Raw genomic sequence first — 24,243 nt, forward strand, 5'->3', positions numbered from 1 at the left:
CAAATCATTTCATAGGAATCATTTATAAGGGCACTTGCACATTTTACTTCATAACATTGTCAGTGATACAGTCTAAAGAATTTTAAGTGGTTAACATTAACTTTCCCACTTGAGAAATGTAGGTAGAGACTATGCAATCTTCTGAGTTTGTCTCTATCTTAAAGTGCAGCCTTTTCCAATTGGTGTGCCTCCAGATGTTGTTGGACCACAACTCCCATCAGCCTCAGCCATTGGCAATGCTGGCTGAGGCCGATAGGAGTTGTGGCCCAACAACATCTGGAGGCACACTGGTTGGGAAAGGCTGTTATAGAGTATTAAGGGCTAAGCTACAAGGATAGGACTTTTCTTTTAATGTTTACAGGAGGAGGAAAAAGGAAACATGGCGATTAACTTAAGTAAACAAGCACATGGTTCACACGTGTGCAGCGATTGCTCAATGTCTAAAACACACTGAGTGATGAAAATGCATCTCTGAATGAGCTTGTAAGTACAGATCCAGCTTCCGTGAGGCATCAAAAGCAAAACGCCAATTTATGGAGCCAGTTTACATGCTCCGCAGCGAATCCTACACAAGCACACATCCATGTGTGAAGCAGCCCTCAGAGATGGCAATTCACCCTTTAGTTCAGATATTAGGGGTGCAGCTTGGGAGGGAAATGCATTCAATAAAGTAGGAGTTGCCAACCCAGCACCTGCAAAGGTCTTAATTGGTGCCACCAGGAAGGGGCCCCAGACTCTGAACTTCCATTAAAAAAAAAGTCTTAACCCTCAGAGAAAAAAATGTTATGAAGTAAAATGTGCCAGTACGCTTATAAGTGATTTCTATGAAATGATTAAGCCTCCCTGCTCTCCACCTCTGTGTTGTTAGTCAATGAGTGAAGTTACAGCTGTGATTGATAAGCAAGTTGTTTCCCCCCCTCCTTTCGTGCACTTTTCCTGTTTCTATCTTGTTTTCTAGTAATCCTTGTAATCTCCACAAATTGTCCTTTTTTCCTGCAACCAGAATGCATCTTTCCTGTGGTAGGTTCATCTGAGATCAAGTACTCCCTAGAAATCATTTTCTGCAAATACTACTGCACAGTAACTGTGGGTGGATGTCGAAGAATCCCCTCCCCAAATGGCAAATGCAAAAACTTTGCAGACAGGCCTAGGCACATATCCTGCTGTGCAGGAGCTGAAGATCAAGGACTCCATATACTGTTGTACTTACAGTGCAAAGGTATTCGTGTCTATTTCAGAAGCAAGTCTCTTTGTGTTTAATGGGGCTTACTCTCTGATAAGTGGGTACAGGATGGCAGCCTAGGCTTTGGTTTAGAGTTGGCATTGGGGAAACCAAGATTCTTGTGCCTTTAATAGTTGTATTTCCATAGTCGGGACCAGCAGGACAGAGCTGCCTCTCCTTGGTAAACATGGGGGGGGCTGGGGGGCAGTGAGGCAGTGATAGCCATACTCTCTCTAATTTTGTGTTATGCCATGCCCCCCATATTGTGACTGACACCTTCAGCCCTCTCTCAAAATTCAGAATGTGGCCCCTGGCCCAAAAACCTAGATCACCTCTGCAATAATAAGCCCCCTGAGCAGGTACAAACTCCTGGCCCTGAGAGTATGTTCCAGAGCAGAGGTTTGGAACCTTTGGCCCTCCGCACATTGCTGAACTACAGCTCCCATCAGCCCTAGCAAGAATAGCCAATGGCCATGGATGATGGGAGGTGTAGTGCAGCAACATCTGGAGGGCCCAAGGTTCCCACACGTTCCAGAGGATCAAACTAGTCAAGCTAGCAGCTGCACCAGATGTGAAATGCTTACCTGCCCCCATGATTCACCCCTTTCTTATCTAAAACACCAAACCTGTACACACACACACACAAGCAGCACATTACAGAATGTCAGGCCTAGAATCTTTTATTTCAGTTTTGGATCAGCAAAGACCCAGCAGCAAAAACAGGGCAGGCGATACAGTGTGTAAACTACTAACACAAACAGGCGCGGCTTGATGGGCGAGGGTCCTCTGCGGTGGCACTAGGAAGGCAGCAAGGCAGAAATTGCAGAAAGCTATGGCTTCCCTCCCTCCCTCGTCATGCCCTGAGATCCAGGGGAAGGCAGAGCTACTCCCTGATGGGAAAGGGAAGACAAGAGACTTGTTTTATCATCACTGTTACTATTATTATGAACTTGCTAATCATCTTCTACGCAAGCATCTCAAGGTGATGTACAACAGAAACAACAAGTAGTTTTTAAAACACGGATCTATCTACCCCACAACGCTCTGGCTTCAACATTTGGAAGCCTTTTATTAAACCGCTGTTTTTCCCTTTGGGCTATGACTAAGAGGGTACCCAGCCTCCATGGAAAGCTGCCTTATGTATGCTGAGGACTGGACCTGAGCCACAGCCCTTCCCCCACACTTACACTTCATTGCCCTTGTACTGACGAAGCGCCTGCCCGGCCACCAGCTCCATGAACCTGGGGTCATTCCAAGCGATGTCTCCGGGCACTGTCAGGGACAGAGGCTCTGAGTCAAACAGCTGGACGGTCACTTGAGTGTCAGAGGGTTGGGATGGGTCCTCTGGATTGGAAGATCTGGTAGCCACCTTGGAAGAAGCGGAAACAAGCCATGCGTGGCTGTTAGCACGCACAGGTGGCTCTGCTAGACAGAAGAAACGCCAATTTCTCCTAGAGGATAGGAGAGGACAGCATAGACACAAAAGGGATGTTTGCACATTGCATTCATTGGCTGGTATTCAACGCTAGTCCTACTCAGAGGAGACCCACTGAAGTTAACAAACATGGTTACCTTAGTTTCATTAATTTCAATGGGTCTACCCTCAGTCGGACTTAACTGAATACAACCCTACGAGCGTACAATCCATCTACACAACAGGCGATTTAAACGGCTCAACAAATGTACTCTTTTCACACAAACCTTTGTACCCGTGTTCAGTATGTTAATGGGTGTGCAGGCCTTACGTGGAACATATAGCAGGGAGTAGCCCACCTTCTCTTTTGGTCCTACACCAACAAATCCCATCCCCATCTCTATTTGGTGCAACACGAGTTCCAAAACCTGTTCAAGCCATCTTGCTGCCCAGATATACTCACAGGGCATTATCTCTAGCACCGATGTCAGAACATAAACTGGCTTGATAGTCCTCTATGCCAGGAAGAGCTGAATTCTTCACACTAAACAGCTTTAGCTTCCGTCTGAATCTTTGCCTCCTACCAGATTAAGGTCACAGGTCCACCTAGGCCAGAAGTGCCATTTATTCGGCTTGCAGCGGTTCCCCAAGACCTGGTGACCCAGCCCCCACTATGCAAGATCCCATTTTAACTGGACAGTGTGAGGACTGGATCCGGAACAGCATGCAACCCAAGTGTTCCACTACTTAGCTACGGCCCATTCCCGATGTCACTCCTATAACAGCTGCATTCACACAATGTCTGCATTGGAACATAATCCTAAACCATGGTTTGTACAGCAGACCACAAGTCATCTCACAGAAACCATGGCTTGTTTCTCCAAAGTGTGGGGTTTTTTTCCAACCATTCTTGCGTTGAGCCTTTGTAGCTTGAACATAAGAAGAGCCTGCTGGATCAGACCAATGGCCCATCTAGTCCAGCATCCTGTTCTCACAGTGGCCAACCAGACGCCCATTATGGGAATTCCACAGGCAGGACCTGAACTCAAGAGCACTCTCCCCTCCTGAGGTTTCTAGCATCTGGTGTTCAGAAGCACGCTGCCTCCCAGAGTGGAGGCAGATGATAGTCATCTGGGCTAGTAGCCATCAATAGCCTTGTCTTTCATGAAAGTATCTAATCCCTGTTAAAGCCATCCAAGTTAGTGGCCATCACCGCCTCCCGCAAGAGCAAATTCCATAGTTTAACTCTGTGCTGTGTGAAGTACTCACTTTTGTCTGTCCTGAATCTTCCAACATTCAGCTTCATTGGATGAACGTGAGTTCTAGGGTTACGACAAAATCTTTTCTCTGTCCACTTTCTCCATGCCATGCATACTTTTATACACTTCTGTTGTGTCACCTCTGACTTTTCTCTAAGCTAAAGAGCCCCAAATGCTGCACCCTTTCCTCAGAGGGGAGTTGCTCCATCCTCTTGATCATTCTGGTTGCCCTTTTCTGAACCTCTGAACTCTACAATGTCTTTTCTGAGGTGCTGTACACAGTATTCTGTACAGAATACTATACAGGTATAGGTGTACAACCAGAACTGTACACAGTATTCCAAATGTGGCTGCACCACAGATTTATAGGACAGCATTATGATATCGGCACTTTTATTTTAAATTCCTTTCTTAATGAAAGCATGGAATTTGCCTTTTTCACAGCTGGTGCACACTGGGTTGAGATCTGAATTGAGCTATCCACTACAGCCCCAAGGTCTTTCTACAGCCCTCCACTAGGAGAATTGTCCATTTATTCCTACTCTCTGCTTCCTGTTACTTAACTAGTTACTGATCCACAGAAGGACCTCTCCTCTTACCTCATGACTGCTTAGCTAACTCAAGAGTCTTTGGTGAGGTACCTTGGTGAGAGGTTGGGATGCGGTAGCCAAACAAACCACGGTTAAGGCAAAGTTTTTGGGCTTGGACATAATGCCAAACCACAGTTAAGCCATGCTCTGTAAGGCAACAAACCATGGTTTCACATCATGAAACAAACAGAAAACAAACCAAGTTTAGTGTGTTTGGCTGCGTTTGCACATGCAAACAAGTCATAGTTAGGTTTAGCAAGGCTAAGCAAATCAAGGCAAAGTGTTGTGTGAACTAGGCAAATAGGAGAAATAGCATGTAGGTTAGCGCAAATGCCTGCATGCAAGGACCCACCGTGGTGACCTGCAGGAGTTTGTCATTGTGCCGGGTGGTGTTGGCCAGACGGGACACCCAACCAAATTGTTGGTTAAGCTGGTCAAGGAGGCTTGTGGTGTTGAGCATTTCTTCCTGGAAAGCCTTCAGGATTTCATCGTATCTCCGGCTGAATCGTTCCGCTAATCGAAGGGCATCCTCAAAGCGCTCTCTGAGCTGGTTCTGCTCTGGATCTGTCTGGGAGCAATCTGTATGAGTTGGGGGGGAAATAAGAAATAATAGATAAAAGATCATTCCTGAAAGCAATCTAGAGCAAAACACCCTTCTCATCTTTGGTGTCCAGAGCTCCACAATCCAGATAGGAACACCAAATGGCCCATCTTCCACAGAGCTACTCCGGGCACATTGCAGCTACCAACCCCCAAATCCTGGCCCTATTTGGAAAGCACCTTGGAGGCCATCTAGTCCAGCCTCCTTCAACCTTGGGTCCCCATATGTTGTTGGACTGCAACTCCCATAATCCCTGACCACTGGTTCAGCTCGTTCCCCACCCTTTGAAGTTTCCAAATGGAAGGCGCTTTTGTCAAGAAGTGGCAACAGTCGTAGAGGCCAAAAGCAATTCCCACCCCCTGAAGCAGAGATGCCCATCTCCGCCCTCAGACAGTACCTTCCCCCGGCCTCTCCCAACTCACCGACATCCAAGATGGCCTGGCACTTCTCACACCTTTCCTTCATTCTCAGGCAGCCGGCAGAATTGCGCCGAATCTCGCGGCACACCATGCGATCGTCTCCAGGACTGGGAGTCCCTGACCAGGAAGACCAAAAGAAAGCATCAAAATCCTGCCTGATACATTTAAGGCACAAGCTGGCATCGTTCATAACGCCAAGATAGAGTTGGCACCTGCATCTTGAAGAGCAGCTGTACGTCACTTGCGTTTTTGCATTTATATGTCAAGTCAGAATTTGGAAGATTTTGAACTTCAGACTGTTGTCAGAAACAAGTACTTCACTGAATTTCAAGTTCAGGCCCAGCTTTCTTCAGCCCAAAATATGTCAGGATGAGAGAGACTGAAAAATGATTTGTCTGTCGTTTTAGTGGCAGACCTATCCCTCCATGCACACCCCCTACCCATATCGGGAGCCACGTGGACCTCTGATTGCACAGGAGCCTGTTTCTATGAGTCAGGGATGTCACCCGCATGATTAACCATGGCCCAGATCAGAAGGGAGCCATTTCACCCAAATGGCTCCCCACACATTTAGGGTTTCCTGAGCAGTTCCCCAATGCTAAGGCTCCTGCCACACTGCTAAAAGCAAGATCCGGAGTGGGTCATTTTTCAGAAGTGTGTATTAAGAATGTAGGAAGTGACCTGCAGGATCAGACCAAAGGCCTATCAACCCACACAGAGAGAGTGGAGGGGAGGCCGTCTCGAGGCATCCCTTCCCCATCCCCAAAGACCCATTGCTTTCTATTTAATTTTTATATTTATTAGTTGCCTTCCCCCCCCCCAGAAAAGTGAAACTCAAAGCAAATTACTGAAACAAACATTTTTTAAAAACAAGGATAAAAACAACCTTAAAACCACGTAATATAGAAAAAATCAGACCCAACTCAACCCTACCTCACTAAAAGAGAATTAGAAAATTAAAACCCAAAGGCCTGGATAAAAAATGTTTTTGCCTGGTGCCTAAACATAGGTAATGAAAGTGCGAAGTGTGCATTCCATAAACAGGGAACCACCACTGAGGCCTGTTCTCATGTCACCATCCCCCACACCTCCCTCAGAGGGGCCACTCAGAGAAGGTCCTCAGATGACCAACAGAGGGGCCAGGTTGGCTCGTATGAGGAGAGCTGGTCCTTGAGGCATTGGGGTTCTGATCTATAAGGCTTTATAGGTCAAAAACAGCACTTTGAATTGTGCCTGGAAACTAAATGGTAGCCAGAGCGAGCATGCCAGGATTACTGTTACATGCTCAGACTGTCTTGCCCCAGTCAGTAATCTGGCCACTGAATTCTGCGACAACTGCAGGTTCCAACCCATCTTCAAAGGCAGCCCACATAAAATCCATTGTAGCAATCTAACCTAGAGGTTAGCAGAGCATAGACAACAGTAGCTACGTTATCCTGTGATTCCCAGCAGCGCACCGCCAGCTGGCTATAGCTGCACTTGCCCTCCAAATCAGAATTATGAACCACAATTGGATGAAGAATCTTGTTTTTAGCCATTAAATCCAGGAGGCACACACGACTTTGATGCTCGCTTCTGTCAAGTCAAGCTTTGGCTCATATTATGAGCCAAGCTGAGAGAGGCTCCGGTTACCAGGCACTGTGCAAAACCCAGAAGCTATGGAGAATCAGGGCCAGCCCATCTTCCACTAGGACCCCTCCTTGTCCTACAAAGAACCATTTCCATGCTTGCAACATGCTCAGAGAAGGCAGGTGAACTCTGATAGCTGGCTGAGGCCCAGCCGGCCAGGCCTGCTCACCGGCCCATGATCTCCGCTCACCTGTTGGGAGCCTCCCAAAGGCGGGCCCCAGACTTCCCTCCGGCCACTGGCCATCTTCCTCCATGGCCCCCTGAGCTCCCTCGAAGAGCCGCTGGGTCATGTCAAAGAATGGCTGGAAGAGCTGGTGAAAGTCTTGATGGGGGCGGTAATGGGCTGGGAAGTGGAAGAAGGAAGGCACGTTCCGAGCAACACGGGAACCAGAAAATGGGAGGCGGATGCTGCGGATCGGGTCCCAGAAAGCATCCCGGAAGCCACTGAAGGGCGAGTGGAAGAAGGGGGAGAGTTGCCCGTAGGCTTGAGTGCTCTCCTGGAAGAGGTCATCCACGCCGTCCTGCACCAGCCCATAGCGCTCCTCCAGGTCGTCCAAGCGCCGGCCTTGCTCTTCGTCAGTGTCCATCAGGGAGTCGATGCGCTCCCCGTTGACCCAGATGGTGAAGGGGGAGGAGTGGTTCAGGAAGTCCTCCAGCTGCAGGAACCAGACAGAAACACTGAGGACCCTTCCCCAGCTAGCACATGGGTAAGAGGTTGCAGTGATTAAACCCATTAGAGGGTGGTTTCTTTTACAAAAAAGTGGTATATGCACATATTTCGAGAGCCAGTGTGGTGTAGTGGTTAAGATGTTGGACTACGACCTGGGAGACCAGGGTTCAAATCCCCACACAGCCATGGAGCTCACCGGGTGACCTTGGGCCAGTCCCTGCCTCTCAGCCTCAGAGGGAGGCAACGGTAAATCCCCTCTGAATACCGCTTACCATGAAAACCCTATTAATAGGGTTGCCCATAAGTCGGAATCGACTTGAAGGCAGTCCATTATCATGATCATGCCCTTTTTGTTAAATCAATAAATAAAGTTACATAAGAAACTTTTTTCCATCTCTGCTAAGACTTGCACAGGATCATAAGAGCCTTAGAAGAGCCGCATAACTGGATCCGGCCAGTGGCCCATCTCGCCCAGGCATCCTGTTCTCACAGTGGCCAGCCAGATGCCCATTATGGGAAGCCAGCAAGGGGGACCAGGGCACAAGAGCTCTCTCCCCTCCTGCGGTTTCCAGCAGCTGGCATTTGAAAACATACCACTTCCTACTATGAAGGCAGAGCACAGCCATCATGCTTAGTAGTTCCAACATTCAGCTCCATTGGATGTCCACAAGTTCTTGCATTTGCAAAGAGGGAGAAAAACTTCTCCCTATCCACTTTATTCCATGTCACGCATAATGTTATGTCACCTCTTACTCGCCTTTTCTCTCAACGAAAGAGCCCCAAATGATGCAAACTATCCTCATAGGGGGATGGATGCAACCATTCAGTGTGGGGCAGGGAGACTGGCAGTGATATTTGGGGGGCAATTAAAGCTTTACACAGAGTCTAGCAGATTGTTGCCTGGAGCAGATACAAGTCCAGTCCTGTTCAATATTTATTAGCGACATATTTGTCCCCAGGCTCAATTCATGCTGCTGCTTCTCACCTTTAAAACCCTAAATAGCTTGTGAAGCCTGGAACCCTTGAGGACTATCTTTTCCCATGTACTCACTCCTACACACGCCATTCAGCAGCAGAGATCCTGATCCATGCCCCTGTGCCAACTGAGATGCAGCAAGTGGGGATGAGGAACAGGGCCTTTTTCAGATGCTTTGCAATGCTCCCGTGTGGCCCCATCATTATGGGTTATATTTAACCAAGTTCTACCCAGAGATGTCAAATGCAAAGATGTATCACTGAACACTAAAGTCAGGATCATTCAGACCATGCTATTCCCGATCTCTATGTATGGATGTGAATGTTGGACAGTGAAAAAAGCTGATGAGAGAAAAATCAGCACATTTGAAAGGTGGTGTTGGAGGAGACCTTTGCGCATACCATGGACTGTGAAAAAGACAAATAATTGGGTGTTAGAACAAAGTAAACCAGAACTATCACTAGAAGCTAAAATTATGAAACTGAGGTTATCGTACTTTGGACACCTCATGAGAAGACCTGATTCACTAGAAAAGACAATAATGCTGGGAAAAACAGAAGGGAGTAGAAAAAGAGGAAGGCCAAACAAGAGACACATTGATTCCATAAAGGAAGCCTCAGACCTGAACTTACAAGATCTGAATAGGATGGTTTATAACAGATGCTACTGGAGGTCGCTGATTCATAGGGTCGCCATAAGTTGTAACTGACTTGGGCACATAACAACCTGGAGATGACCAATTAATGAACCTAAATCTGTCATCTCCATTAGCGTCAATGGGCCTCCTCTGAGTAGGACAAGTGTTGAATAATACCACTCTGTGCTTCTTCCTGCATCACATGAAGCCCTGGTTCTTCAGGAAGGATTTGGAAGGCAACCAACTGGCTTGCTTACCTGCCGGCCAACCAGGCCGGCTCCGCTGTGGCAAGTCCGGGTGTAGAACCGCATGCAGGTCTGCTTCAGGCAAGGCTTGCACTCTTCCCAGAGGGCCAACATTGTCTCGTTGCAGACCTCCTTCTCTGCCAGCTGCTTCTCTGTCTTCTGCGCAAGGAGGAGAGCTTCCTACAGGAGAAACACGGCTGTTTAGTTCTTTACAAGAGTGCCATTTGGACCCTCGACAGACAAGAAAGAAGCTCAAGGTGGGGGAGGCAGGGTGGAAAGTTCTACCATAGGTATTTGAGAGCAGATGGAAAGATTTTGCAGAAGAGAAACCATCATGCAAGGTGTGCTGTGCAGGCAACCATTTGGATGTAGTTTGCTTGTTAGGGTTTTGTGGGAAAGAGGAACCAAATGGAACCACCCTCGCCGCCTTCTAGATGAGCTACTTCGAGTATATTTCACACACACACGTCAATCCAATATGGTGCTTGTACTGGGTGATGTCATCAAGGGGAAGATGCTTGCTGGAGAAAAGAGCCTCTCCACACCCCGGGCTCAGAAGGTAAAGCCAGAGGCGCTGGTCATGATTTGTGCTCAAGGTTTAATGTGAGTGAAGGGGGTGCTCAAGGCCCTATTGGGCATGAATCTAGCACACGGGTGTGCACTGCTTTTAGTTTGAAATTGCATCAGCTGGAAGGGCTGGTAACAAACTGGGTAAGAGCAAGCACTGGGGGAAGCGATTCCCTCCCCCCCCCGCTGTGGTCCTGAGGAAAATCCTTCCTCTGAAGCTGCTATTTGGGAAGAAATCCATTTTCTTCCCATTTCCATTTTCCTCTCAAACAATAATAGCAGCTTCAGGGGAGGCATTGTTCCTTCAAACCACAATAGCAGGAGGAAATAGGGGGAGGAAAGGGTTAGACACCCACCCCCCACCCCATACCTGCTCCAATCTCCTTAATTACCAGCCCCTCCACCCAGTGCAAGTTTGCATTTTTAAAAAACCTGCACATTAAATGCAGAGACTCACTTATCTTAAGTAATTTGGCCCTCACAAGATTCTATTCGCTCCTACGCTGTTCCCCTTTCCACGTCCTAACTGACACACACCGGACAGCAGCAACAAAACCAAAAATCAGGCCAAATCTTTTTTAAAAAAAAGCTCTCAGAAGAGATTTTTGTCGTAGAACTTGTGGGGCGCAGGGTGCTGGATGGGAAGTCCCCTCAATATTGATTCTCTCTTCAGTCACTTAACACAGGGCAAAGGTGCTAGTTCACACTTAAACATAGCAAAGGCCCATGTCAGCAGTGGGGCATGTGCGGTGGGCAAGGAGTTAAGGATTCAAGACAAGGATCTTGCCCCAGTTTGAATGACAAGGACAGTATAATTTGGTTCCCCTTGAGTTGAGGGCAGCAAACGTGTTCAGGGGCTAACAAATCAGCTTTCAGTTATATCTTGAATACAGGGCCCCCAGAGCAAGACGTTTTGGAGGGAAACTGTCTTAGCCCCAGAGCCAACCGGGCTAGTGGCAGCTCCATGTCAGTGGGACAGTGGAATCCACTCCAGGTTTTAGTCCGAACTTTCAACTCTGAGCACTCCTTGGACAGCTCCTTGCAGGTTCGCACTAAAACCTGGAGCAGATTCCCCTGCCCCACTGACATGGAGCCACCAGTGCGACAGGCCTTCCTGCAGACTGACCTCCTTCTTTTTCTTCGTATCCTCCAAGTTATCCAAGATCTCCCGGTGGTCCTTGCTCGTCTGCTCCATGAGGATCTTCATCTGTCTGACTCCATTGATGGCGTTCTCCAGCTGTGAGTCGATGTACCTGCTTCCTGTTGCAGAGAGTTCTGGGGAAGGGAAAGGCAGATGCTCAAGAAAATCACCAGGGAGAAGAGGGAGGGAGAAGTCACCTCGGCAGCAGTATCATTGGGGGGGGGCTCACAAACACTGCGCTGAAGGGATTTCCATGGGTAAGTTTTATTTTGGGGGTGGGGGGAATCAGGCCTGGTGATGGGAAGGAGGGCTATTGCTTTGTATGCTTCTTCGAGCCATTGGGGGGGGGAGAGAGAATGAACTTTCATTCCAAAGCAGGAGGGAGTTGACGAAACACAACATGCATCATCATCATCATTATTATTATTATTAATTACATTTATATCCCACCTTTTCTCCAAGGAGCTCAAGGTGGTGTACAAACATGGCTCCCCCCCTCCTCATTTAATCCCCACAACAACCCTGTGAGGTAGGTTAAGCTGAGAGGCAGTGACTGGTTCAAGGTCACCCACTGTGCTTCATGGCTGCAGAATCATCACACATATCCCAAATAAACAGTCTTCGCCAACCTGGGCCCCTCCAGTCTGTGCTGGCTGGGCTGATGAGCATTGCAGTCTGAAACATCTGGAAGGCACCCAATGTGATGAAGACCGGCATATGCTAAGAGCACGCCCACTCTCATTCAGGTCCTTCATGTACCCAAAGAAGCACCACCCACACAGGGGAAGAGCCCTCATAGCTCAGTGGCAGAGCGTCTGCCTTGCATGCGTAAGGTCCCTGGTTCAATCCCCAAGGCCACCTCCAGCAAGGGCTGGGAGACACACCCTGGCCTGAAGCCCTGGAGAGCCATTGCTGCCAGTCAGTGCAGGCAGTCGGGCTCGGTATAAGGCAGCTTCCTCTGTTTGCAGAAACACAAAAAGCTCTAAGGGAGAAAAAAATATTGCCAGGTTGCAGCGGGGAGGAAGGAAAAAACAAACTCAGGGAGGGTTGAAGATATTCAGCAAGCAGAGAATGTTTGGAGAAGGACAGAAAACACAGAGGGAGGAAAGAGGAGGAATGGACCGAACGGAGCAGTCTGCACCACAACATTTTGTTGCAGGATCCACTTGCATATCCAGGTAACATCAGCATGTTGGGAACTCCAAGATTTGGCAAAGTTTAATTTTAAAAAAAGGTTCAGGAGGAAAACCTAAAGGAGAGAGAGAAAAATCAACCCCAAACCCCAAATGAGCCAAATGGCAACTAGGCATGCTCAGTGGCTACAGAATGCTGAGTGTTTGCTGGGAGGGGAGGGGGAGAGGGGATGGAATGGAGTATTCTGAGAGATGGCATGGCTGGGTGGCTCGCATCCTGAACAGGAGCATTCCATGCTGCAACATTTCATAGCAGTATCCACTAGCATGGACATAATGTATGTTGTACTACATCCTACTCTTCCCACTGAATGAGTATTGGATCCTTAATTTGTCCAGTCCTACCCTGACCCTCTAACCAGTATATGACACACTGGATTTCTTGCAACCGTTCAACATACCATACGTCCCAGAGCTTACCAGGGAGGGGAGGAGGGAGCCATCTCAGCTTCTTCCTCCCCCATCTCTCTGAACATCCTCTCAGAACCTATTCAAGTGGGATCCCAGACATCTCCAAGTCTCCAGATGCTCTACCCCCTTTGGGACAACACCCTCCATCCTGCACGCTTGACTGCAACTCTTGCACAATTCAGCAACCCAGGCAAGACACTGCAACCTGACAAGGAGAATTCATTCCCCCCACAAGCCAGTGAGTCACTGTTCCGGGAAGTCAGTTCATGGCACAGGTGGCTGGTTTCGAAAGAGTATGCTCCTGGCCAAAACTGGCATGAGCATATTTTACTTTTTTAAAAAATTGTGGTTTTTTGCACAAATGTGGGCGTTTTGTGGCTGGAAAAACCAAGATTATTGGCATCTATTATGGACACCGCAGGACTAGTCTGAGCAAACACCTATTCCAACACATCCCCAAGTTCCTTGCCCAAAAACAAAACTTCAAAGAAGTTTAGAAAACCTAATTGCAAGAGTTTTCCAGAAGCTTCTTTGGGACTCTTCTGACTGTTCCAGAAAAGCCTCTGCTTCTCCCACATTTAACAGGAATGCAAAGCCAAGACAAATAAACTGGGACCCAGAGAATTCACACTTTCCCCCCCACTTACGTTGCAGCTCTTTCGGAGGAACAAGGCAAAAGCCTCCCTCCCAGAAAAAGAGGAGCCCCAGCAGTGGTAGCAATCCGGCAGGAGCCATCTTCTCCACAGAGAGAATTCCAGGTTCCTGCAAAAAAACAGACAGACGGGAGAGCTAGGACAGTCAGAGGGAAGGTAGGCTAGGCTTCAGATTCTGTGAATTGTTTTGTTCCTCTCCGAAGTGCTAGGGCACTGAAGGGTCCATTTCCTTTGGAGAAAGCACCACATTGCAGCACGTTTACTGACAGGCAGGGAAGCATCTTCAGTGGTTGTGCAAAGACTAAGGGACTCCCTGCCACTGGAAACCCACCCCATGCACTCTTGTTAACTGCCTTTGGACAATTCCTGAAGACTTCAAAAGTTTACTGGAAAAAGAAAGTATATAGCTTGTTTTAAATTGTGGCTGCTGGGATGTTGCTTTTTGTTCACTTCTGTCTATCTTAACATTGTGTTGTCATGTTTGATTTGGGGTTTTACCTTCTCTCTAGATGCATTTCAATTCTCACTTTGTAAGCCGCTTTATTTGAATACTTCCTCGGCGTAAAATAGGATAGAAATCACAAACAGACCATCTGACTTCAGGGAAACTGAAGGCCCAAGGGCCAAATGTGGCCCTCCAAGCCTCTCCATATGGCCCTTGGGACTCTCTCCAAGCCACACCCCTTTTTCCAGGCCACATTCCCATTGGCCCTGCTTCACACCCTCCTTTTTGTCTGGCTCGAAATGAGCCCTTGAAGTCCGATTATGCATCTCGCTTGCCTGGATAGCAGAGAAACCGGCCTACTGTACAAAGGTAAAATTTGCATATGTTATTCTGCCTACTTTTGCCTTTGCTCCACCCATGCACTACTGCTATGTGGCCCCTGGAAACTTGCAATGTGGCCCTCAGACTAAAAAAGACTCCTCACTCCTGGAATAGAGAGCTGTTTCTCTACTAATTTTGGGATGGAGATGAATGGAGCCTGAATCAGTGCAGCCCCTGCATTCTGTCAGCCTCAGAGCACACCAGGCACCTCCCACTAGCCCTCAGCTCCCAACACTGGAGACGGCAAGATCAAAAGGCATCCGTTTACCAGGCCTGCAGCTCATGGGCACAACTGCACACAGACCTCTTTTAGGTATTCTGAAAGGAAGGCAAGGCAGCCAAAGAAGTGGCCGCTCAGGACTTCTACCCTGTCCGCACAGCAAGAGGAAGAAGGTTTAGCCAGCGACATCACAGACACTAGCCAATATCTGACCACAACCATTGAACAACGTTGCTTATCTCAATCCTGTGAGCAATGCGTACATCTCCTGGTGGGAGGGTGAAAGATTCAAAACCCGCCCCCTAAATCATTAGCTGTGTTAATTTCTGGAGAGGAAATGTTTATAACCCTCCCTTGTGTTGCTTGTTAAGTGAACTGTTCTCTGTTCCACACAAAAAGTCATCAGGTTAAAAAAAAAGGAGAGAAAGAAAGAGAGAGGCTGGCACTTGTCTCCCAGTTCCCCTCTCAATATCTTAAACTGCTCTTTGAACATTTGACACTCCAGCCGTACACAATTTGTGCCTTATCTAGTTTAGCTGTTGAACATAAACAGGAAACTTGGTTGCTGAACGCAGAGCATGGAAGTTTGCAACTGGGAGCCAAGAGCATTAGGCTCTTTTCACAACCCTGGGAAGCCACATTTTGCTTCAGCTACAGAAGAGATCCCGGGTTAATTATGTACCACCTGTGGGCCTTGAGGTGGCTGGGGTTTATGTGGCCCAGTTCCAAGCCCCCCCCAAACAAGCTAGCCTGCCAAAATCCACAGAGATGCATGCAGAGAGGAAAACATACTCTGAGTCAGGAGTGTCAGATGGGAGAGACGCAGGGACATGAAAACCGACAAGGGGCTTGGCCTGCCTTCCTGGTCGCCAGGGCCCGGAGATTCTGCAGGTCTGGAATCCATAGGGGAGGCCGGGTTGTGCCAAGGCCTGCTCTCTGGAAGCGCCTCTATTGTGCCCATGAGAGGAAGAGTTGTGTAACAGATGGCGCTGGCATCCCAGGCAAGCAGGAAGACAAACAGTTCTCACGGGGGAAACGGAGAAGGGGGGCATTGCCCAAGCAGACTGTCTGCCCTCTGAATCAGCACGCAGGATTTGGGGGGGGGGAGTAGAGAGAAGAGACAGGGAGCCCTCAGCCAGCCCCCCTCCCTCCAATGTCACGCGTGTGCCTTCAGCAAGGCCGGCAGGCAAATTACAGAAAGGGCCAGCTGAAATGTTACAACACGTGGGGCTTTTTAGTTTAGAGAAAAAGGCAAGTGGGGGCACAATGAGATGGGGGTGTATAAAATTGTGCACGGCCTGAAGAAAGTGGATAGGGAAAAGTTTTTCTCCCTCTCGCCTAACGCTAGAACTCGTGGACATCCCATGAAGCTGAATGTTGGAAGATTCAGGGCTGACCAAAGAAAGGACTTCTGAACACAGACAGGGCATCGTTAAACTCTGGAACTGGCTCCCACAAGAGTCAGTGACGGCCACCGACCTGGATGGCTTTAAAAGAGAATGAGACAGATTCATGGAGGAGAAGGCAATCGAAGGCTACTAGCCATGATGGCTATGTTCCACTCCCACACACGGAGCGATTATGCTTCCAAACACCAGTTGCTGGAAACCGCACAAGGGGAGAGTTGCTGTTGCGCTCAGGTCCTGCCTGCAGGGTTGCCTTTGGGGCATCCGGCTGGCCACTGTGAGAAGAGGATGCTGGCCTTGATGGGCCACTGGCCTGATCCAGCAGGCTCTTCTTATGCTCTTATGAGAATTAAAGCTTTTCCAGGCAATGGGTTTTAAAAAGACACACACACACTTGCAGCAGCCCCCACGTGCTAAACGCAGGGCAGGGGGCAGACAGAGAAAGAGCCTTGTGACAGGGAAGGGAGAAGGAGCAGCACGATGTCAGCTCCTGCACTGGAGAAGAGGGACATGCAGCCTTCAAAGAACTAACAGTGTCAAGACGGCACTGAGTACAATGGACCGGTTAAACATTGATGGGCAACTCTGAGGTTTGTTTTGTAATAGGTTTGACATTAAACCAGGCTAGGTTAATCAGTCAACATTAGTTCATGAGTTTTAATCAATAAGTCTGGGGGTGGGGAACCTCAGGCCAGGGGCCAAATGCGGCCCTTCAGACCTCTCTGTCTGGCCCTTGGGACTCTTCTGAAGCCACACCTCTCAACAGCCCTGCTGCACACCTTCTTTGAGTGCCTTTGCCTGGCCGAAGTAGGCCCTTGCCCTATGATAATAATGCCTTCTGCTTGCCTGAATGGAGGACGGAGAGAGGTATGTGAGGTGGGGGTCTAGGTGGAAACCTCTGGTTTGTACTGTACAAAGGGAAGAGTCAGGCCTATTTCTTTACACACTTTTGCCCTGTCCCACCAGCCATTGGAATGTGGCTCCCAGAAGGTCACTGATGAGGATACGCTGCCCTTGGGCTCAAAAAGGCAGCCTGACCCCAAATCAGACAGCCAATAAAATCTGCACTTTCTTTAAACTTGCCTGAGAAACGCTTCTTGGAGAGGCAGCATAGCTGGTTCTTAGAAGGTACCCACAAAGGTTGTCGCAGAAGTCTTAGAATCAGCACCCCCCCCCCCAAAAAAAAGATAGCCTTGGTGTTCTCCCTCATATAGCCTTGCCAACAATGGCCCTTCAAAACACACCATTTGTATTACATAGCACTCAAAACCAATTTTAACTCTCTGACCAATTATGGGCACCTTTTTGTCAATGTGCTTTCCACAGTGATGAATCCATTTAACTGGCTAAAGGATTCTCACCTAACAATCAATAAACGGCAAAGATTATGATGAAGAAGCAGTGCATAACCCTTTAAAGAAAAAGCGTACAACTTTTAAAAGGTCATATTGTGGAGGAAATTTGTGCCGCTTATCTGTAGCGATGTGACAAGTGCTCTCCAGGACGTGCCAATAATGGAACATGTTGCATACTGAGTCCAGCTGCCCATTGGGGGGGGCGCTGGGGGGGCACACAGGGGAGTAGAAAGCACCTTTCCCCTGCCAACATTTTCTACTTGAGCCCCAAGAGCAGGAACAGGGGACTGCCCCAGAGAGGAGCGCTGGCTTGAGGACAAGCGTGTGTTTTGGGATCCCTGCAACAAGTAACAACTGCACACTTGTTGCCTGGGGAGGGAAGGGAGATTTGATCCAGCAAGGCCTTTGGCCTACACAGAGCTCAATAGCGTGGGAAAGCAGCAGCCATGAACAGGAGGGGCATCACATTGCCAAGGTGAAGAAGGTCCACAGCTCAATGGCAAAGCACCTGCCTGGAGGCAGGTCCCTCTTTCAACCTCTGGCACCATCGCCAGGTAATGTAGCCGGGAGAGGCATCTCCCTCCCTCCCTCTCCCCCCCCTTCCTTTTTGTCTGAGACCACAGCTCAGAGGAAAAACACCTGCTTTCCCTGCAAAAGGCCCTGGGTTCAGGCCCCAGCATCTCCAGTTAGAAGGATCAGGTAGCAGCTGGTCATGGGAAAGTTGCTCCGCTGCCCCAACACCCTGGAGTGCCACCAACAGCACTGAGTAACCAGACCAAGAGCCTGACTTGGCACTCGGCCGCTTCGTGGGCACGGTACTCATCATGGCCACCACCCCCGTACCTCTCATAGCCGCCCACAGTCTTCTCTCTAGATGGGAAATGGTAGAGACTTACCAAAAACAAGTGGGGCCCTACAGTGTGGCGGGAGAGCATATTTATTATTCATTTATTTATTTATTACATTTCTACCCTGCCTTTCTTTTCATGATAGAAACCCAAGGCGGCTTCCATATGGTTCCCAGGCGGTCTCCCATCCAGGCACTGACGACCTGACCCTGCTTAGCTTCAGCAGGGTGCTGGCCTCATGAGCCTTCAGACCATAGCCACTGGCAGCCACATCCTCCATGAATTTGTCTAATCCTCTTTTTAAAGCCATCCAGGTTGGTGGCCATCGCTGCCTCTTGTGGGAGCGAAGCCCACCGTTTAACTACGCGCTGTGCAAAGAAATTCTTTCTTTTCTCTGTCCTGAATCCTCTGACATTCAGCTTCGTTGGATGTCCACAAGTTCAAGTATTTATGAGAGAGGGAGAAGAACTTTTCTCTATCCACTTTCCGCATGCCATGCATAATTTCTTCAATCTCTGCGAAATAACTTCTCATTGTTAGCTAGGTGACCGCTCTGAACAATGTGACATTTCTTTGCATCCTTTATAAATTATCTATTACGTTTGCCTGAATTCCTCTTCCAGACGCTCCATTATTTCCCCCCTCCCAGCTAGCTGTCAGTTTTAATTATCTCAGTCTCAAGAGTTATAATAGGGCTGTTTGGGAGGGTTCCCCCCCCCGCAGATATTTTGCCCTTGCAATTAACCCTAGCCTGCCCGTACTTCTCTCCTATGCATGCTTATGTCTAAAGCATGGCCAGGATAGAGAGAACATTCTCCCACCCACCCAATTCTAGAACCCTGGGTTATCCAATAAAGTGGACTAGCAGTCAATTTAGGACACACAGAATTAGTTTATGGGGAACTCAGTGGCTATCTAAGCCACCCCTTGTGGTAAAGAATATTAAACTTAGATAGCTTTTAAAAAGGGTAGTAGACATTAACCTGTGGAGGAGAATTCCATATATTATGGGCTGGCCCAGCCCTTACCATCCCATTCCACAAGGGGTCCTGGACCATGTCTTTTGGCTCTGGAGCTGTTCCAACACCACCTCACAAAAGGACAATTCCCAGTTTGTTGTTGTGTGAAGCCAGGACAGCTGAGCACCAGTTTAGAACTGGCTTGCCCATGAATGAAAGTGTGGGCCGCTAGCCAAGGGCAGGTGTTTTGAGTTGCTCCAGAAAACAGTAGCGAAAAGAAAATGGTCCAGCAGCAACTGAGATCTCAGCACCAGTTTTGTCTCTCTTTATTCTTTGAGCCCAATGAGCCATCAAATTGGCGAAAGAGAAGCTGAAGGGCTGAGAAAGGGGGCTGTGAAAGCCAATGAAGCTGGACATTTGCCCGCCAGCCTAGACTGGAAAACAAGGAGGCTTGGACCTGCCAGAACAAACGCAACTCCTCCTGGAGACAAGGCGCCAGTCAGGGGGGAGGAGGGCAAGTTTGTTTCCGTGTGCGCAAAGCTCTCTTAATTCAAGCCTTGAGCCCTTGCATTACACACACACACACATAATCCTCTAGAATGCCCTTCCATTTCAACACACACACACACCACCCGCTGCCCACAACACCTCTCCAATCCCAGGGCCTGGAACGAAGAGCACAGGCAGAAGCCAGAGCCAGTTCTCCCAGTCACGGCTTGCAGCGACTGGCATTTAACACAAGGAAGCCAGCTGGTCACATCTGCCAGAATCCCATTCCCTAATGAGCTGCACATCGTTGAGCCTCTCCAACCAGACCGGCAACACCCTGTCTTCTCAAATGCCAGCAGCTCAACTCTACCTGGAAGCCCTCCTAGCCAACTTTAGCTTTCAGGCCACAGTGATGAGAGGAAGGCTCTCTGCATATGCTCGGAGGCACTCTTGTTCACATATTCCAGAACAGATTTCTAGCGAGTTTTGGCACACTTTAAGGCCTTCCTCTCTCCCTTCCATCAACACTTGGCCCTCCCCCTTTTGATGCAGTACCAGGTGTTGCGACAGAAGAAATACAATGATGCCAAGGTGCGTGGCCTTTGTTTCCTTGAAGTCATGCATGCCTATGTGCCACGTCATAAGTCAGCTTTGGTGGGCAGATGTCATGGAACCAGACAATGCTTGGGAAATGGGAGGGGGCAGGGGGACCAAGGCAGTAAGGTAAAGATGGGTCTAAACAGACCAACAAGGTAAATGAACAACTCCACGCTAGAGAAACCACTCTCCCTACCTGACATGATGCGTGTGTGCCAAATATGCAGTGTGTTTGAGGCTTTCCGCCAAAACACAGGCAAAATCTTTGTGTTACTTTATAGAGCGTAGGCACAGCTATAGACCAGCCATTTTGGTACACCCCTGCCATGCAGGCGAGTCTTGAATTGGGAATATAGGTAGCGTCTCCCTGTTTGCTGAGTCACAGTATGTTCCTTTGCAGGTGAAATAGGAGCAACACTTTGCCAGTCTCATTTATAGAATTCCAGGAATCTAACATTTCATTTAAAAAACCAAAAGTTTCCAGCTCTCATGGATATAGGAGGAAGTCCATGAACATGTCAGCAGATACCTGCACACTGAAGACAACAGGCAAGGTCTGAAAGCCTTTGAATGCAAGACCTCCTCCCACAAGAAGACAACTGAATGGGGCACCAGGAAGCCAGCACACCAACCACACACGTGTGTGGAAGACAGGTATGATCATGCTAGCAACATTCTGGCACTCTCCCCCTGCTGTTCTTTGAACACTCAAGCACAACTATCTGATGAAATCACATTTTAGGACAAGAACAAAGGCAGTTATTTGAGATCAAACTGTTTCCGTCTGTTAGGTTTAAGGGACAAGTTGCCCCAGGCAGCTAAAAATCTGAAACAACTTTCCAGACATAAGAGGTGGAGCAGGGGAAAAGAGGGAGGGAGGGAGGTGTCAAGGGCTGCTGCCCATAAATAACTGTGAAAAAACAAACGCCATTTTTCAAAAGCAGAAGCCTGCACAACCTGATTAACCCAGCCAGCCAGATGCAACCCACCAACCATGCTTGCAATCTGCCAGGTGTTCAGTGGCCCATTTTCCCCCTCATTTCCCAAGAGGCAGTAAAAAGATATCTTTTGCGGCCCTTCAAAGCCCTACAATCAGGGCCAGTAGCCAGTAGCATTCAGCTGCACAGACCCTGTTTTAAAAAGATAATTAGAAGCTGAAATGATGAAACTGAGGTTATCATACTTTGGACACATCATGAGAAGACATGATTCACTAGAAAAGACAATAATGCTGGGAAAAACAGAAGGGAGTAGAAAAAGAGGAAGGCCAAACAAGAGATGGATTGATTCCATAAAGGAAGCCACAGACCTGAACTTACAGGATCTGGTTTATAGCAGATACTACTGGAGGTCACTGATTCATAGGGTCGCCACAGGCTGTAATCGACTTGAAGACACGTAGCGACAACAACACATACACACCAGCTGTAGAATCAGGATTTCTGATCCTCTCTCCAAGGGCTGGATGAGAGACTAGGAGAGATGGTGGGAATGCCTGGGTGCACAACAGCTGAAGGATGCACTTCAGACAACAGGGCAGGGACCAGAAGGAATGGGGGTGCCCTCCCCCAGCGGGCAAAGGCCACCTCTGCTTCCTCGCTGCTCTCTGTAAAAGCTCCACAAGCACACTCGATAGCTCCACATCAATAACAAATGATCACACTCAAGAGGACTAGAAGACTTTCCAAAAGAGAGCCAACAAGCGATGCACCAGCAGACACAACTGTCAGCACAACTGTCCCTGAAGATGCATTGCTTGCGAAAGGCAGCCCTGGAGCCAGGCTGCGTCAGGAACACAATGCTCCCTTGCAAGACAGCACACTTTGTACCTGGGTCCTTTAATCTGACCATCTAGGCTGCAGTCTCCGGTAGCGATGACTAAGGTCTTGGTTGCCCATCCTCAACACCACAGTCCAACTTTGTACAGCAAGAGGGAAGGCCGTGGCAGCTCAGTGGAACAGGACAGGCTTTTCATGCAGAAGGTCCCTCCATCAATGCTTGCCACTGCCAGGGGGAACTGGGGAAGGCTGCTCTCTGAAACTCTGGAGAGCTGCTGCCTGCCAGTGCAGACATTACTTAGCCACACGGGCCAATGGTCCGTCCAAAGTTCTCAACAGCAACTGGGACACTCCTCAGTGAGAACAGAGGAGCCTCCTTATACCAGATCAGGCCATTGGTCCATCCAGCTCAATACAATCTACACTGACTGGCAGCAGCTCTCCAGGGTTTCAGGTGAGAGGCTCTCCCAGCCCTTCCAGGAGATGCTGCCAGGGATTGAACTTGGGACCTTCTGCATGCAAGGCAGGCGCTCTGCCACTGAGCTAGGGCCCCTTCTCCACCCTTGCAAGAACTGGCCTCTCACCAACAAGCATTATTTCCTTCATTCGCATTCACTGTCGGGTGCGATTCCTGCACTGAGCAGGGGGCTGGACTCGATGGCCTTATGGGTCCCTTCCAACTCTACTGTTCTATGATCACCACCCAAAGAGTATCCTCCTGCCTACTGCATCCAGGAGCCAGGTACCAACCACCGGCCAGGCCACAGCTTCCTCAAGGGAGAAGATATCCCACGGGCAAGGGACCCCGGGCTCCTCCACTCCCATCCCGCCCACAGACACCTGGCTGGATTCGCCTCCGCTCTCCGAGGAGAACACACAAAAGGGCCCCCCACTGGGCCACACAGCCCCCCTCCCCTGCACGACGCGCCGGTTAATTCGCTTGCTTTGCCGCAGGGGTAGACCCACCCCAGGCATGCGCGCAGACCCACCCCCCTTCGCCAGCCCTTGGTCGCCCCGCAGGGATGCTCAGCTCCCCGCCTCGTGTCTGACCGCGTCCTGCAAGGGCAACCGCTCACACGTTACATTTGCGCCCGCGAAAATCACCCTGGGGCTCGCCCCCTCCTCCTGCAGTCCAAAAACTGGAGAGGGGAGGCAGGGGGGCGACGGTGACCTTCTCCTCCAGCAAACTTCCCGGCCATCCCCTTCCCCTCCGAAACAGGCGAGCCCAGCAGAGCTGCCCCCCCCGCAGCTTTCATGCACGTGTGGATGCGCTCCTACAAAAGGAAGGGGGGGAGTCTGCCTTGGCCAGTTAAGCCTTCCTCCTCCACCCTTTGCACGCGCTTGGCCGCCCCTTATCACTGCCGGGGCGGTGCAGCCGAGTCCCGTTATTTAGAGAGGGGGTGCAAAAGACTTGGGGGATGCCTCCCCGCGCAAAGCAGCCACTTCACCTCTGCACCGCACACCGTCTCGTCTTTCTCGCCCGGGCGATCCGTGGCGCAGCGGCTGCGGAGCGCTTATATAGGCCGGCCCCTCCCCTTTTCCCCTTCCCCCCCCCGGCTCTGAGCTCATCGCGAGGACGGCGGACATCAACCCGCTCCCGCCGTCTGACTATGTCTGGAAAAGCTGTAACCCAAGCGCTGCTCCACGACTCGCCGCTAGGGGGCGCCCTCGCTCCATCTCTGCGGTCAAAGAAGCGCCTGGCCGACCCGCCGCAGTGCCTGGACGGAAGGAGCGCCCCGCATCCGCTTGTCTTTGGATGCCAGCTGTCGCTGATTCTGAGCCTCAGGGCCCCATTCCTAAAATGGGAATCAGAGCGACCGACGCAGGCCTTCCTTCCCACCCACCCCAATACCTACAGCCCTTTTTTCTCAGAGAGCTCCTGACATTAGTTCAAAATAATCTTTGCAAGAGCCCTGCAAGGTGGGACAGCATTATTAGCATTTCCACACTGAAGGAGGAGAGGGGGAAGCTGACAGATCAGTGATCTGCTCAAGGTCACCCAGAGACTTTATGAAGGAGTTGAGGTTTGAACCGAGCTTTTGCATCTTTTTTAAAAAGTGTGAAAGTGTAAATAAATTTGCATTCATAGCAAATGCTAGAAGCATTTTTCTTAAGTAAGAAATAGATAACAAATTCTG

General features: G+C 49.4%; 1 protein-coding gene across 1 annotated transcript; it reads right to left on the reverse strand.

Annotated features, from left to right (window-relative positions):
* Nucleotides 1–1,886: 1,886 nt before the first annotated feature.
* CLU (clusterin) lies at nt 1,887–23,641 on the reverse strand. The gene is made up of 9 exons (XM_061625889.1): nt 23,554–23,641; nt 13,622–13,736; nt 11,356–11,504; nt 9,675–9,842; nt 7,325–7,790; nt 5,509–5,622; nt 4,838–5,064; nt 2,410–2,591; nt 1,887–2,112 (listed from the first exon to the last, which is right to left on the reverse strand). The coding sequence occupies exons 2-9, from the start codon at nt 13,707–13,709 to the stop codon at nt 2,106–2,108; spliced, it is 1,401 nt and encodes a 466-aa protein (XP_061481873.1). The 5' UTR covers nt 13,710–13,736; nt 23,554–23,641; the 3' UTR covers nt 1,887–2,105.
* Between the last annotated feature and the right edge of the window lie 602 nt (nt 23,642–24,243).

The sequence above is a fragment of the Rhineura floridana genome, chromosome 4, assembly GCF_030035675.1.
Source record: "Rhineura floridana isolate rRhiFlo1 chromosome 4, rRhiFlo1.hap2, whole genome shotgun sequence".
Classification (NCBI taxonomy): domain Eukaryota; kingdom Metazoa; phylum Chordata; class Lepidosauria; order Squamata; family Rhineuridae; genus Rhineura; species Rhineura floridana.

What these genes read in the sequence shown, in the direction of transcription:
- CLU (XM_061625889.1), bottom strand. Translation starts at nt 13,709, where the DNA reads ATGGCTCCTGCCGGATTGCTACCACTGCTGGGGCTCCTCTTTTTCTGG. An exon ending in TCCTCCGAAAGAGCTGCAAC is followed by an intron (nt 11,505 to 13,621) that starts GTAAGTGGGGGG and finishes TCCCTTCCCCAG; the next exon opens with AACTCTCTGCAACAGGAAGC. An exon ending in AACTCCTGCAGGTCACCACG is followed by an intron (nt 2,592 to 4,837) that starts GTGGGTCCTTGC and finishes GCTTCTTCCAAG; the next exon opens with GTGGCTACCAGATCTTCCAA.